The following is a 15,742-nucleotide window of genomic DNA, read 5'->3' on the forward strand; positions in this document are numbered from 1 at the left end:
GTGTGTGTGTGTGTGTGTGTGTGTGTGTGTGTGTGTCTTCCTTCTCCCGTGTGAGCTCGGCACCTCCTTCACAACCACATCTCCCCAGAGCGGGTTAGCGGGCTGCCCTCCTAAAGCCATTGCTACTTCTTCCCCCTTGACCCATACTAGGAAACAGAGACGAGGCAGATCAGACAGGAGCAAGGATGTCAGGGCAGGCAGCTGACTCCAAATCTTCCCAGTGGAGTTCCAGATCACCTGCAGCCTCTCAGACTGCCAGCTGTTGGTGGCCTTTCTGGCACAGCCTCTCCCAGACTGCTTGGATAGTTTCTGAGGCCAGCTGTCACACAGCAATGCCAGCCGTCAGCCCACACCATCCAACCAGCCCCAACACTCACCTTTATTCTGTCTCCTCACCATCCTCCAAGCGAAGAGCGAGGCCACCAGCAAGAGAAGCAACAGCACCGCAGAGATAACCGGGAGGAGCACACTGAGATCCAAAAGACCACTGCCTCCGCTGCCACCGTCGCTGTCACCACCGTCATCGCTGTCACCACCATCACCGCTACCATCAGGACTGGAACTGCAGAAGACATAGCACCCAGGCCTGTGCCTCCCATCCTCTGCGCCCAATCCCAGCCACCTGATGGCAGAGGCAGGACCAACACCATATTGCCTGCAGAACTGTGATTTCCAGTCAGGGGACCTCATGCTGGGTTCCTTCACAGGCTGTGTCTAGAAGCCCAGCAAGAACTGCACAACCAGAGGCTTGAGTCAGGCTTCCCAGATCCTATGCCTGCCCTCACTACAGACTGAACTGTGTCTGTCAAAAGTTGTGTTTATCATTGCTTAGTCAGGCTGTAGTGGGGCACGTCTTTAATCCCAGCAGTCAGGAGGCAGAGGCAGACTGATTTCTGAGATTGAGGCCAGCCTGGTCTACAGAGTGAGTTCCAGGACAGCCAGGGCTACACAGAAAAACCCTGACTCAAAAAAAAAAAAAAAAAAAAAAAAGGAGGGCCTTTGCCGAAGTGACCAAATTTAAGTAAAACCATGTGGCATCTAGGCCAGCTCAATGTCCATTATCGTTGTCATGGTTTGGCTGTTTGTTTTTGTTTGAGTCCTCTTGTTTTTGTTTTTTTTTGTTGTTGTTGTTTTTTTGCCGTCATTGGTTATTGTTTCACTGGTTTGGGTTTTTTTAAGACAGAATCTCAAGTAGCCCATTGGTTGTTGGTTCATTGCTTTTGTTTTCTTCAGACAGAATCTCAGGTAGCCCAGGCTAACCTCAAAATCAATATGGAGATGAGGATGACCTTGAGCTCCTGACGTTCCTGCCTCTGCTTCCTAAGTGCCAGGATTACAGGTGTGTGCCACCACTCCTTAGAGGGAGAGAAATTTGAACACATATAGGGAGAAACCATACAACAGGGACAGGAACTGGAATAATACAGCCACAAAGTCAAGAAACATCAACATTGCTGCCAACCAGGGCTGGAGAGGTGGTCAGTGGTTAAGACTACTTGCTGTTCTTGCAAAGGACCCAGTTTCCCTCTCCAGTACCTGCACATGGCAGCTCACAACTGTCCAGTTCCAGGGGACCCAAGGGTACCAGATACCAGTGGGTACACAGACATACATAGAAGCAAGCACTCATATACAAAAAATAAAATAAATAAATATTTTCTAAAAATATATGAATAAAAAAAACATTGCTGCCAGCCACAGAAGTTAGAAGAAAGTCTTGGGACTGACTCTCCCTTTGGTAGCTGTGGCTGTATTTGAAGATGGGTCTTATAGTGAGTCATGGGAATGGGCTTTAATCTAATGCCAGCAGTCTCCGTGAGAAGACATGGAGAGGAGACGGCTCAGTCAAGAAAGTACTTGAGCCGCCGTTCCAGCCTGGACTACAGAGTGAGTGCCAGGACAGCCTCCAAGGCTACACAGAGAAACCCTGTCTCCAAAACCAAAACAAAAAAAAAAGTACTTGATTTACAAGTATGAAGTCCTGAGTTCCCCTAGAACCTACAATTAAAAAACCAGACATGGTGTATCCTCCTGTAATCTTAGTACCAAGAGGTGGAGACAAGAGGAGGAGGCTGGGAGCTTCCTGGCCAGCCAGGCTAGACTACTTGGAGTGAGTTCCAGCCTAGGAGAGACTCTGACTCAAATAAATAAATAAATAAATAAATAAATAAATAAATAAATAAGATGGTGACTGAAGGTTGTCTGGGCCACACACACACACACACACACACACACACACACACACCAGCCACCAGTCCTTGCTGACTCCCTAGGAATATCTCTCCCCCTCCCCCAGCACTGCATGTCTCTAGAACCCAACACTTGCCTACCAGAAAGAAATTAGCCCCTGTTAAAGTAAGATGAAAGAAAGAATAAATGAACCAACAAACGTACAAACTACCTTTTGTTCCGGGGTGAGGGCTAACTGGGAACTGAAGGCAAGTTGAGAGGGCCAGCATCCTTAACTCTACATATGGAGCTTGAGACTTCAAAGACTCCACTCTTGGAAGATTTGGGACTAACTAGACCACAGAGGACAGCAACATCCAAACTGGCTTACCTGAGGGTGGAGTAGGGGCTGCTCATCGGCGGGAAACTGCTGGTCCCATTTACAGCACCGCTCTCTGTGAACATGGTGGTGGTGGAGGTGGTGGGGAGCGTGGTCAACACTGTAGTGGGTGCTTGGGGTGCTTGGCATAAGACAGATTTGAACACTATTCCAGCCACCCACTCACAGTATGCTCTTGCTCTGAGCCTGTGTGCGAGTGCGGGCCATCCCAGACAGAGGACTCTGGAGCAGGGCGGGGCAAGCAACTATAGCTGAACCACCAGCACCCTCTTGACCTCCAAGACAGCCCAGCGCTTCTGAGGCAGGTGGGGCTGGGCACAAGGCCAGGGAGGATGTGGAGCTCTGGATGGAGCCAGGGAGAGCCTCAGAACAAGGGCAGCTGCAGCCCAGCTGAATACCCCAACTGCCATGACAATGCCTCAGCCAGTGCCTTGCTCCGACTTTATCAGGCAAGGACAGGAGCAGACAGGGAACTTGATGAGTGACTAATATAACCTAGATTCAAAACTTCTAAGGTAACAGCCATACTGCGGGGGGGGGGGAGGGGTGGCGGGGGGGATGGAGAGATGGCTCAGCAGTTAAAAGCAAACGATGTTCTTACAGAGGACCCAGGTTCAGTTCCCAGCACCTACATGATGGCTCACAAGCGTCTGTAACTACAGTTCTAGGGTATCTGATGCCCCCTCCTGGCCTCCATGGGCACCTGACGCACCACATACATGCATACAGACAAAGCACCTATCTATGTACACAAAATAAATAAAAACCCTTTGATGGCAAAAAAGAGAAAATTCTAAGACACTTTACTTGGGACAAGTTTAAATAACGGAAACAGCCTTTTCCAAGGGTATTGTCGGGGTTCAGCAAGACAATGCAAGTTTTGCACCATACTGAACCTCAGGAAGTCCTGGTGACCGTAACGCTGCTCTTATCTGCCACCTGTATCCTAAAAATGCCCTGAGACCTGGTGTTGCCTGCCTGAGGGTAGCAGAGCAGAGTCCAAGAGAGAAGATGATGTATGTACCAAGACCTCTGAGCTGACCCCCACCACCACCACCACCACGAGTTTCTACATTCTGGAAGGACTCTCACAGAGAACGTCATTAGACAAGAGACACAAATGGGCTCCTTGGGAGATCAGAAATGCAACTGTGTGTAAAGGCCTTTCTAGACCTTGGAAATGAGACCACAGCACCCCAACTAGGCTGGTACAGTTTCCCTCAAGACGAATAGTGGCAATGAGCACAGCGTCAGTCCAAGAGCTCCTTGGAGAGCAAGGCACCCTTCCCATGGAACTCCAGGAAAGCATTGGCAGTTACTGGAGACTCAAGGAACCACAAGAAGTGGTATCTTTGGCCTATGAGCTGGAGCTGGAACAACCACCCTATCCTCTCTTGGCCATAGACTCAAGATGGAGCTGTGCAGAGAAGAGGAGAAGTGCCTGGAAGCCGGGCAGTCCGGAGGCATTTAAGAGAAACCCTGTCCAAACCCCAAACAGTCAATCAAGGTTATGCGGGACTTTAGTACTCCACCTCCTGCAGTGTTTACTCGGGTGACAGCTAATTCCTTTAGGTGGGACATGAGGGACCAAAAAGGGCACTTAAAGAGATGTACACAAACTCTTACCTGGATCAATGTTCACATTAACTTTAAACATATGATCATAACCAACTCTGTCAATCCCACACCAGTAAACGCCGGCGTCGCTTATCCTCAGGTCCTCCAGGGTGACTGTGAAGATGAGGTCTGTCTGGTTGTCCCTGATGGACACACGGTTCTTCTTCACCAGCTTTTCTGAAGCATCAGTTTTGACAAGAGTCTCGCATGTTCTCCAATCAGCTCCTTGGCACCAGTACTTCTTGTAATCCTTCCACTTTGACTTATACCGGCACCGCACAGTCAAGGAGCCCCGCTCCTGACCTCTCACCATGCTTGGACCTGTGATTGCATCCTGAGCAGTAGAGCAGCCTGGAAAATAGAAAACAATGAACCACTCCCCCTCCATGGGTGGGGCACAGTGCCAGTTCCAAAAGCATGGTTAGCTGAATAGTGGTAAAGGAGGGACACCCCTTCTCCAAGGCAGGCCGTCTGCGGTCCCTCAATATCCCGCTGAGTCAGAGGAGCCAGGAAAACTCTCAAAAAAAAAATTACAGCTCTCAAAAAGAAAAAAACCTGGCCAACCACGATGGCACAGGCCTTTAATGCCAGAACTCTGTAGGCAGAGAATGTCTCTGAGTTCAAGGCCAGTGTGCAGTGTGGTCTACATAGCAAGTTCCAGGACAGCCAGGATGGCATAGAAAGACCCTAATGAGGCCAAAATCCCAGGTTCATCCTGAACATCTGGCCTCCCACCACCATAAAAACAACATCCAGGTGTGGTGCTGCCAGGTGTGGTGTGGTCAGGTGTGGTGCTGCCAGGTGTGGTGTGGTCAGGTGTAGTGCTGCCAGGTGTGGTGTGGTCAGGTGTAGTGCTGCCAGGTGTGGTGTGGTCAGGTGTAGTGCTGCCAGGTGTGGTGTGATCAGGTGTGATGCTGCCAGGTGTGGTGCTGTCAGGTGTGGTGTGGTCAGGTGTGGTGCTGCCAGGTGTGGTGTGGTCAGGTGTGGTGCTGTCAGGGGTGGTGCTGTCAGGTGTGGTGCTGTCAGGTGTGGTGTGGTCAGGTGTGGTGCTGCCAGGTGTGGTGTGGTTAGGTGTGATGCTGCCAGGTGTGGTGCTGCCAGGTGTGGTGCTGTCAGGTGTAGTGCTGCCAGGTGTGGTGCTGCCAGGTGTGGTGCTGCCAGGTGTGGTGTGATCAGGTGTGATGCCAGCAAGCCCAGCAATCCACTCCTGTCTCTTCCCCTCACAACACTGGGGTGAAAGCACATGAGCAGCCACAGCCTGGCTTTCTATGTGAGCACTGGGATCCGAACTCAAGTCCCCTTGCTCACACAGTGACTGCTCTTACCCACTGAGCCATCTCTCCAGCCCAAAATCCACATGTTTGGGAAGGTCCTCTTCCTACAATCCTCACGCGGTGCTGATGTGGAGCGGGAGGAGTAGAAGACGTGTTTTCACGGAGCCTTAGTACCCATCCTGAGGAAGTTCCGAAAAGCCACATCTGATCTCCCTGAGAGGCCGTTGCTGGAGGTCCCAGGGGGCTTCTGTAGTCCCCCACCCTGGATGAATGACTTTGATTCTATATTCTGGCCCCCGGCACACAAGGTCCCATTGTCTGCATGAACCACATGGGTGCCTTTGTCAAAAAGCAAACGTGTGAGTTCCGGATAGTTTTTCCATTCTGTTCCTTTGACCTATGTGTCCATCCCATGCTGATTCCAGTGTCCTGCCTTGAAGTTTCACATGCGTTCTCAGGGGTGAGAGGGGTTTCTTCTGAAAATACATGTTGTGCTCTCACCTTTGGAAGATTTGGGGTACACTGCAATGTTACTTCACAAAAATAATTTTTTGGAGCTAGCAAGATGGCTCAGTGGGTAAGGCCCTTGCCACCAAGCCTGATGACCTGGGTTTTATCCCTAGGACCTACATGGTAGATGTGATTCCTGAAAGTTGTCCTCTGACCTCCACATCCACAACCACTCACACAAATACACTCAATGCACACACACTGCAAACACGCATTCTCTCTCTCTCTCTCTCTCTCTCTCTCTCTCTCTCTCTCTCTCTCTCTCTCTCACACACACACACACACACACACACACACATAAAACAACAGCAGGAACCTGTGCTCCGGGTGTGGTAGTGCATGCCTGTAATCTTAGCACCTGCTAGAAGCCAGTGTGAACTGTGAACTATGCAGGTAGTTCAAGGCCAGACTGACCTACATAGGGAAACCTTGTCTCAAAAAAGCAAAACACGGGGACTGAGTATATAACTCGGTTGGTAGAGTGTTTGCTTGGCATATGTGAGGTCCTGGGTTTAGTCTTCCCTGCATGGAGGAAGGTGCTGGTACATTTAAAGCTGAGAATCTATCTTGTCCTGTCTTTAAAACCGATACAAAATTCACATACAGTGATACACCCAGCCCAGAGGTTTTTAGAACATTCTCAGCTTTATGACCATCTCTGCTGTCTAATTACAGAACTCCTTTGTCTTTTTTAAAGCAATAATTTATTTAATTTTAAAGCCGGGCAATGGTGTCATATGCCTTTAATCCCGGCACTCAGGAAGCAGAGGCAGGCAGAGCTCTGTGAGTTCAAGGACAGCCTAGTCTATGGAGTAAGTTCCAGAACAGGCTCCAAAGCTACACAGTGAAACCCTGTCTCCAAAAAATCATAAGAATTTATTTAGTTTTATTTTATGAGCATTGGTGTGAGGGTGTCAGATTCCCTGAAACTGGAGTTACAGGCAGTTGTGAGCTGCCATGTGAGTGCTGGGAATTGAACCTGGGTCCTCTGGAAGGACAGCCAATGCTCTTAACCTCTGAGCCATCTCTCCAGCCCGAGAACTTCTTTTGTCAACATGAAGAGCTCTCCCACACCACTGGCAGGTGCTTCCCTTGGTTTCTGTCTCGAAGCCTTCTTGCCACTGACACTAAACCACTTCCTAGCCCCAGGGACTCACCTAGTCTGGACATTTCGTATGAGACATATCATACAGGGTACGGTGGCATCTGGCTTATTCCCCTGGCACTGTGGTTTTGAAGTCCAGCCATATTGTAGCCTGTGTCACTAGTTCTTCAGTCTGGTTTTAATGGAGTAATGTTTGACTGTGTGGGCATGCCATGTTTTACCTAACCATGCATCAAAATGGGTCAGACATTTAGCTCGTTCCCACCTTTTAGAGATTATTAATATTACTATTGTGTCCATTTGTGTTCTTAGCTTTTACATGGGCGTGTGTTTGCAGTTCACTTTGGTCATGTGGCAATACCATATCTAATATTCTGAAGAGCCATTAAATTGTTTTCCAGAGTGGCTGCACCATTGTACACATCCATCAACAATGTACACCCTCTGCAGTTAATTGTAAGAATCTTGGGAGAGATGGCTTGGAGATAAAGAGCACGCATTGCTCTTTCAGAGGACCCCATGTTCAGAGCACCCACATCAGGGAGCATCCTCTCTTCCCTGGGATCACATGGCAACTCTGCCTTTCCTACATTTCCCAGAATCCTCTTTCTCTCCTAGTCCTGCCTAACTTGCTTCCCTATTGGCCAACAGTGCTTTATTTATCAACCAATAAGACAAACATACACAGAAGGACCTCCCCCATCAAGTACCCACTCTGGTTTTAGGGACAAAAGTCTCTTTCCTCTGGGAGCTTTCATTCTACTAAGATGAGAGAGGGAAGCACAGACTTGGGGTGGGGTGGGGGACAACACAAGGTACTCAGTGTTTTGGTTTTGTATTTGTTTTCTTTTTGAGGCAGAGTCTCACATAACTCAAGCCTTGGATTCTGTAGGTGAGAATGACCTAGAACTTCCACTCCCTTTGTCTATGCCTCCTGAGTGGAGTGGGTCAGGCCTCAACAGGAACAACAGTTTTAATTAAGGTCCCCAGTGAAGCCCACAGTGAGACATGAAGACACAGAGGAGGTGAGGAGCCTGGGACCACATAGGAAAGAGCACTTAGAACAGAGGGGACAGAAAGCTCTGAGGCCAAGCAAACCTACTGTGTTCAAAGCCATGTGGGGAAGGGGTTGAACCAGGCAAGGAAGCAAGGGAGAAAAGGGGGGACCAGAATGCTGTGCAGAAAGGAGTCAGGTGATGAGCACCTTCCTTGTAAGCCACCTGCAGGGACTTCGGATTTAAATTCAAAGTTGGGGAGTAGGTCATTGGATATCCCCAGGTTTGCTCACTAAGAAAATACGGAGTTGCCAAACACTAAGACAGGAAAACTCGGGGAAGAAAGGGATCTGGGAAGATTTGATCAGGGCATTTAAAATCTCTTTCTTTCTCCCTATCTTCTTTCTTTTTAAGTCGGTGCCTTACTATGCCTGAATTTATTTATGTATTTAGTGTGTGTGTGTGTGTGTGTGTGTGTGTGTGTGTGTGTGTGTGTATGTGTGTGGGCTTATGGCTATGTTCATGAGACAGAATCCATAAAGAGCATCAGATCCCCTGAAGATGGAGTTACAAGTAGTTCTGAGAAACCCAATAGTGGGTGCTAAGACTTGAACTTGGGGCCTTTGGGGAAAAAAAAAGAAGAAGAAGAAAAACTTCTTAACTGCTGAGCCATCTCTCCCACCTCCACATTTGAAATGTCATTGAGTACACTCAGCTATAAGATTCTAGAGCCCTGGGAAATGTCTGCACTAGGGGTGTAAAATTGAAAGCTTTTTGCTGATAATACTTCAAACTGAGAGGAGCATCCCAAAGACACAGTGGAAACCACCAGAACACAAAACAAGAAAACCCCCTTCTGTGGTTTTCAGGCCCTAGAAAGTGGTTCTCAACCCTCTTGATGCTGTGACCCTTTAATACAGTTGTGGTGAACCAAAGACCATACAATTATTTTTGTTGCAATTTCATACCTGTGATGTTGCTACTATTATGAATCATAATATAAATATTTTTGGAGCTGGATGTTTGTCAATGGGGTCACAACTGACAGGCTAAGAACTGCTGCACCAGAATAACTGTAGATCCATTTATATTGCAGCACTATCCACCATCACCAAACCATGGACCAAGGTCCATTGACAGATGAATATATACTCGGTTATGTTGGCAAGAAAGTACATTTCACTGGAGAGCAGCATGTTAAAGAGAATAGCCCAGATCAGAAAGTCAAATATCACATGTTTTCTCTCATGTGCAAAAATCTAGATTTTTTAAAAACAAAATAGACATGAAAGTAGAAGGGAGGAAATCTGTAGAAAGATCCAAGTACATTATATACACACATAAAAAAATGACATCATGAACCCATTATTTCATGCATTTTTTTTTGATTTTTCAAGACATGGTTTCTCTGTGTAGCTTTGTGCAATTTATTTCAAGAGGGATTCTCACGATGCATCCCTGACTAGCCTGGAACTGGCATGTAAACCAAGCTGGTCTTAAACTCACGGAGTTCTGCCAACCTCTTTCTTCCAAATGAGGCGATTAAAGGTGTGCACCACCACACCTAGAACTGTATCACCGTGTTCAACAGTAAATTCTCTTTCTTTGAAATCAAAACTGTATCCATTCGCGTATAACAACATCAAATCAAGGGTGACGGCACAAGCCTACAACCCCAACACAGAAAACCCCCTTCTGCACTCTACCTCAGCATGCGCTACAACAGGAGGTCTCAACCTTCCCAATGCTGTGGCCTTTTAATACAGTCCCTCGTGTTGAAGTGACCCCCAGCTGTAAAATCCTTTTTGTTGTACTTTATAACTGTAATTTTGCCTGTTATGAATCATAATGTAAGTATTTTTTTTTCTTTTTGGAGATAGAGGCTGGGGCAGGAAGATCACTAGTTGAAGGGCCAGCCTTGGCTACTTAGAAGCCCTCGCATCACCAAACACAAGAACTACAAGGAAAGTTCCTATCAGCCCTCTACCTTGGCCCTGGCTCTTGCCTCCTTTTCACCGTTTTTGTCCCAGCTGGCGTCAGTCACCCTCCCTAAGTTTTGTATAGCAGGTCCCTCCTTTTCTTCCCTCGGTGTCCTCCTCCCATGCTCACGTCTTTCCCTTGAGGGAGCACACTCACAAAATGACAGCCCAGACCCCTCGGGTATTCTCCTGAGCGACCAGGGCTCTGCTGTCTTCCCAAGACCAGTGATCCGTGTGCTCACCTGAGATCCAGAAGAGGATGGGGACCAGCAGCCCCAGCTGCATCTTCTCACACCCGTTCGCCTCGGTAGCGTCTGTCAGCAGGGACGAGCTACATGCTCCACTCCGGCGTCTCCTGGGCCTCTGATTTCCCTCACCCGGGCACTTCCTCCTTCTGCCGCTTCCCACTGGTGAATAAAACCAGAAAGAGGAAGGAGGCAGAGTGAGTGAAATGTAATGCGAGAAGCCGGACTCTGAGGAAGGTTTGAGAAACACCTCCCTGCCCAGAGCCAGAGTGACTTCTCTAAGAAGAGAACCGGGGGATGGGGGGGCTCCTACTCTGTACATACAGATCCACTGATTCGGGGTCACTTCAGCTATAGCCAGAGTGGCTGGAGCCCAATGGCCAGAGGTCCCATAGACTGACAGGTATCAGCAGAGAGATTCTAGAACAGACACCGGAATGGGGAGACAGGAGGAAACCGAGGAGGTGTTAAAACCCAGCCTCATCAGGGGTGTTGGGGCACAGCTGTAATCCAAAACTCAAGAGGCAGAAACGGGGGGAGGGGCAAGGGTGTTGAAAGTTTGACAAGAACCTGAGCTACATAGTTAAGTCAAGGCTAGCCTGGGCTACATAGTGACACCTGTCTAAAGAGAGGGGAGGAGGCATTGCTCAATAGCAGGGCTCTTGCCTCACATAAGCAAGGCCTTAAGTTTGGTTCTCAGTGCCCCTACCCCCTACAAAATTACAAAGAGAGGGGCTCATGTCATTAGCTTGTACAAGCAAGCATCTGCTTACCCAGTGTCAAGGGAGGCTCAGCTTTGAGACACACTGACGGATCTGCCCCAGCCCACTGGGTAATAGAGAAGTTAACCTGAATTCCCCAGAACTTTAGTGAATGCCTGGGGCCTACCCCGCCCCCAAAGAAATCAGTTTGCTATTCATAACTTCTAACGCTGGCTCCCACGCCCTCCTCACTGTTAGCATTTGTCCAAATACAAAAGCAACGAACAAGGGGCAGCCTCGAGGGTCTCCCTCTTCATTCTGACACCATGTCTCCTCCATCACACACGGCGCTTTCCAGCAAGCTCTTAGAGTACAGTCACTTTTGGTAGGTGCCACACACACACACACCCTGTGACACTGTGGCTTCACAGTGCCCCCAAGCCCTGGTCAGGATAACCAGAATGGAGGAGGCATGGTGGGAGGGTTGTTTACACTGAAGACACCAGCCTCTGATAAGCCACTTTTCCAGGATGTGGCCAGAGATGGCCACTTACTTTACATGTTTCCAGACCATAAAGAAAAGCCAACAAGGGCTCACTCACCACTTGATCAAACAGGTCTCTGCCTAGGGCACTGCACAGGCGTGCTCAGATAGGCATCCTCCATAACGCATGGAGAGTGCCTTTCAGGGAAGAGATCAACAGGCTGGGGGCACCCTAAAAACCAAGGGGTGGGTTCCTGGAGGGTCCTTTCTTGGGCAGATGAAGGGGAGAAAAAAAAAAAAAAACAGCTGTCTGTCTGGAGCCTGTGGCCAGACCTCTGATTCTGGTCCTCACAAACTGGCCCATCCAAGATGCAGGGCCAACCTTTGAATCAAGAACACAAACTTAACCAAGAGGTTGTGATAAGGAGACTGTCACCTCAAACAAAGACCTCTGTGGGCTCTGAGAACAGGAGATTCAGGAGCTCTGCTGGTGTCTTCAAAGTCCCATTAGGGGCCCCAGACCTGGCTAGGTTATTGATTCAGGCATAACTCAGTTACCTCCCAGGCTGCCATATCCCCTCTGGTAAAACAGGGCATTGAAGCTATTCATGGTGGTGCATACCTAAGGATCAAGGCCAGCCTCAACTTTGTGTAAGTTCCAGGCTAGACATGAGTTCCCATAGAGCAGACCATTGAAGATTCTCCCTTTCCCTAAAGCAGCCTGTTTACAAAATGTGTGTTCATGTGCACACACACACACACACTCACGCTCTCACATTGCATGTATTATTGTGTCGGGAATTGTGTATACACGTGTATTGTCTGCATGTGATATGTAATGATATGTTATGTGTACATGTGTCTATCTGTGTGTATGTGCTTACGGGTTTGTGTGCATCTGTGTGCTGTCCATAGGAGCCCCTGGTTATAAGGAGAGACTTTTGCCCTCTTGATCCCTTTAGACTTGAAACTACATATGGTCTTTGGGGAATCACCCCATTTCTGTAGAATGTGCCCCTGACTGACAGGGCATTTCTTTAGTGATGGAGAGTTCACCATTCGCACAAGGCCCTGGGTCCAGATTGCATCTTTCCCACACTAGAAGATCCACAAGAAGTGTACTGCAGAGCCAACCAGGTGGCCCAGTGAGTGAAGGCACTTGCCACCAAGCCTGATGACTTGAGTTCAATTCCTAAGGCCCACATGGTAGTAGGGGAAAGCCTGATTCCTGCAGACTATCTTACAACCCCCACACACACACTGAGGCACAAACACACTGCCCCACTCCCTCCCAGAATGCAACAAACAAATAAATGTAAATAACTTTAAAAGAAAACAAGTGTACCATGAAAACTAATAGCCAAAGACTAAGCCAGGTAGAGATGCTGGAGAGAGAGCCGAGCAGTTAAAACCACATAACTGCTCTTGCAGAGGGCCCAGGTTCAGTTCCCAGCACCTACATCAGGTAGCTCACAGCTGTCTGTAACTACAACTCGAGGGGATCTGATGTCCTCTTCTAGCCTTCATGGACACCTGCACTCACATGCACCACCCATACCCAAGCATACCACACACAAAATAATAAATAGGGGCTAGAGGCCGGGCGGTGGTGGCGTACACTTTTAATCCCAGCACTCAGGAGGCAGAGGCAGGCGGATCTCTGTGAGTTCGAGACCAAGACCAGCCTGGTCTACAAGAGTTAGTTCCAGGATGGCCTCCAAAGCCACAGAGAAACCCTGTCACGAAAAACCAAAAAAATAGGGGCTAGAGGAATGGTTTGGTAGTTAAAAGAACATGGTGCTCTTCCAGAAGACCTGAGCTTGGTTCCCAGTTCCAAGTCAGACAGCTCACAACCAGCTGTTACTCTAGCTCCAGGGGGTCTACCTTCACCAGCACACACATGTGGCAGTCTCTCTCTCTCTCTCTCTCTCTCTCTCTCTCTCTCTCTCTCTCTCTCTCACACACACACACACACACACACACACACACACTATAATAATAAATCGTTTTATTATTATAAAAAGTCATTACTTTAAAAAATGTTAAAATTGAAAATAACCCACGGACTTAAATCTCTCAGTGACAAGAAGTGACTGTCATTCATACTTTCTTGGACTTGTCCCCAAATGCTGACCCTGCCATCACAGTGGGGGCTCCCTGACCTCCTGCTCCCTTCTCGGCAGCACTTAGTAGATCTTTTAGAGCTTTGTCCCATAGTCAATGAAGCTGAGTTGTCACACCCCTAGCTGGATGGGGCTCCTTTCAAGACCCCATGCCAAACTCAGTATTCACAATGGAAACCGTTTCCTCCAGAGGCCCCCAGCATTGATTGCATCAGCTTCAGGCCTGAAGTGGATATGTGGTCATTCCTCCCTTGGGTTCACATCCTCTTACCTCAGAGCTTTTCTCTCTAAAGAGAGAGTCTGTTTCCCCTTGAGCCTACGGCAGACTCATGACCTGTTTTGCCTACTCTGATACAGCAGAAGTAAGGAGTCTAGGTGCCCACAAACCTAGGGCCCCATATTTCCTCCTGCACTTCCTGCTTCACCCAGGAGCCCATTGGCCTGCTGGGTGGACACCAGAGACAAACAGCAAAGAGCTGAGATGCCCTGGTCACTAGCCAGCATTCCCTAGACATACCAGGGAGCCCATCTGAGGGCAGAATGGTCACCCGGATCAAGTTCTGGCTCAAATTGTGCCCTTGAGTTTGGAGCCATTCACTGCTGTGTTACAGTGCTGTTTGAGAAAAGTTAAGAGCCCCTGCAAGCAAGACCCACCCTTCTGCTCTGCAGCTGTGGGTCTGATTCCTGTGTGCTCCTCTTCTGTCTCCCTCACAGCGCTTAGCGCCTCCTGCCTTCCTGCAGATTCCTCCTCACTGTTTCCTTAATGCTATTCAGATCACAGCCAGTCCTGGAACTGTGGAGCTCCTGTGGCTTCTGACTGAAAATAGTACCTTTATCTAGATGACTCAAGTTTAAATGCACAGACTGAACAACCATCTATAACTCCAGTTCCAGGGGAATGTAACACCCTCTTTTTTTGTTTTGTTTTGTTTTGTTTTGTTTTGTTTTGTTTTTCGAGACAGGGTTTCTCTGTGTAGCTTTGGAGCCTATCCTGGCACTCGCTTGGGAGACCAGGCTGGCCTCGAACTCACAGAGATCGGTCTGCCTCTGCCTCCCGAGTGCTGGAATTAAAGGCGTGTGCCACCACCAACGCCCGGCTGTAATGCCCTCTTCTGGCTTCCACATGCAGGTGCACACATGTGCACATACCCACAAACAGACACACATATACATATAATTAAAAATAAAATGAAAACTTCAAAATAGTACACTTGTCTAGCTCACTAAAGTAATACACACTCATTTTAGGAACTAGAGAAGGTGGCAGGCAGGAAGAATTTAATGGCCCCTAATCTCATCACCATGAGAGATCACTTTTAGTATTGAGGTTTATATTTCACACATCTAATCTCTTCCTACTCTGGCATGAGGAAAACCGTCCCGTGAAACAAGCACCATCAGAAAGGGAAACGCTGATGGTACTGGCTTTAACACGGTAAGGACCTGTGAGCCATGCCACATGATGGAAATGATTCCTGGTTCTGGGATGCTCTAGTAGCACCCAAGGATTGGCCATAGCCATATGTCTATTAGGCCATGATGGACTCTTCTCCCTCCGGAACCACAAGCCCAAATAAGCCCTCCCTTCTGTAAGTCGCTTTGGTCCTGGTGTTTTATCCCAGCCATGGAAAGGTGACTAACACACACAGCATGTGCTTTTGTCTGCTGAACCACCTCTGTAGTCCATCTTTTTCATACCTAGATTTCTACTGTGCACACTCTAGGGTTTGTTTCCCTACTACCTACTTAATGAGTTATTTGTGCTAGTGAATGTGACTGTGAAGCACCTTTTTCACACATATCGTGGTGTACTTCTGCAAAGAGAGTCAAGAGAATCGGCATCGGTAACTTTGATATGGTCAAGCGCTCTCCAAAAGTCTGCCTGTTCCCACTATGAAAGCCTACTCCCTAAACACGAGCCATTCTGGACATTGTCTGCCAGACTTCTCTAGCGCTACACAAACAGTATAGTAGCTAGCTTTTTTTAAAAAAAAATATTTAAATTAGAAACAATATTGTTTTACATGTCAATCTCCGTTTCTTCTCCCCGCTCTTCCCCTGCCCCCCACTAGCACCCTACCTACCCAATACCATTTCTGCTCCCCAGGGAGAGTGAGGTCTTCCATGGGGGGTCTTCAGA

The 15,742-nt window shown here is 48.3% G+C and overlaps 2 protein-coding genes across 4 annotated transcripts in view; one reads left to right on the plus strand and one right to left on the minus strand.

Annotated features, from left to right (window-relative positions):
* The window catches only part of Cd300lf (CD300 molecule like family member f), a 13,742-nt gene extending 3,408 nt beyond the window's left edge, over positions 1-10,334 (minus strand). The window contains exons 1-4 of one of the 3 annotated variants that reach the window (XM_035447187.1): positions 10,292-10,334; positions 4,196-4,537; positions 2,561-2,669; positions 378-526 (exon numbers count right to left, since the gene is read on the minus strand). In XM_035447187.1, coding sequence (XP_035303078.1) covers positions 378-526; positions 2,561-2,669; positions 4,196-4,537; positions 10,292-10,334 — 643 coding nt within the window. Of the gene's footprint in view, positions 1-377; positions 545-2,560; positions 2,691-4,185; positions 4,538-10,291 lie in introns of all 3 variants that reach the window. The other 2 variants (XM_035447186.1, XM_035447188.1) reach the window with 2 other exon arrangements.
* Positions 1-15,742, plus strand: part of Rab37 (RAB37, member RAS oncogene family) — a 66,533-nt gene that overhangs the window by 28,669 nt on the left and 22,122 nt on the right. The window lies entirely within an intron of this gene.

This window comes from Cricetulus griseus, chromosome 7, assembly GCF_003668045.3.
Source record: "Cricetulus griseus strain 17A/GY chromosome 7, alternate assembly CriGri-PICRH-1.0, whole genome shotgun sequence".
NCBI lineage: Eukaryota > Metazoa > Chordata > Mammalia > Rodentia > Cricetidae > Cricetulus > Cricetulus griseus.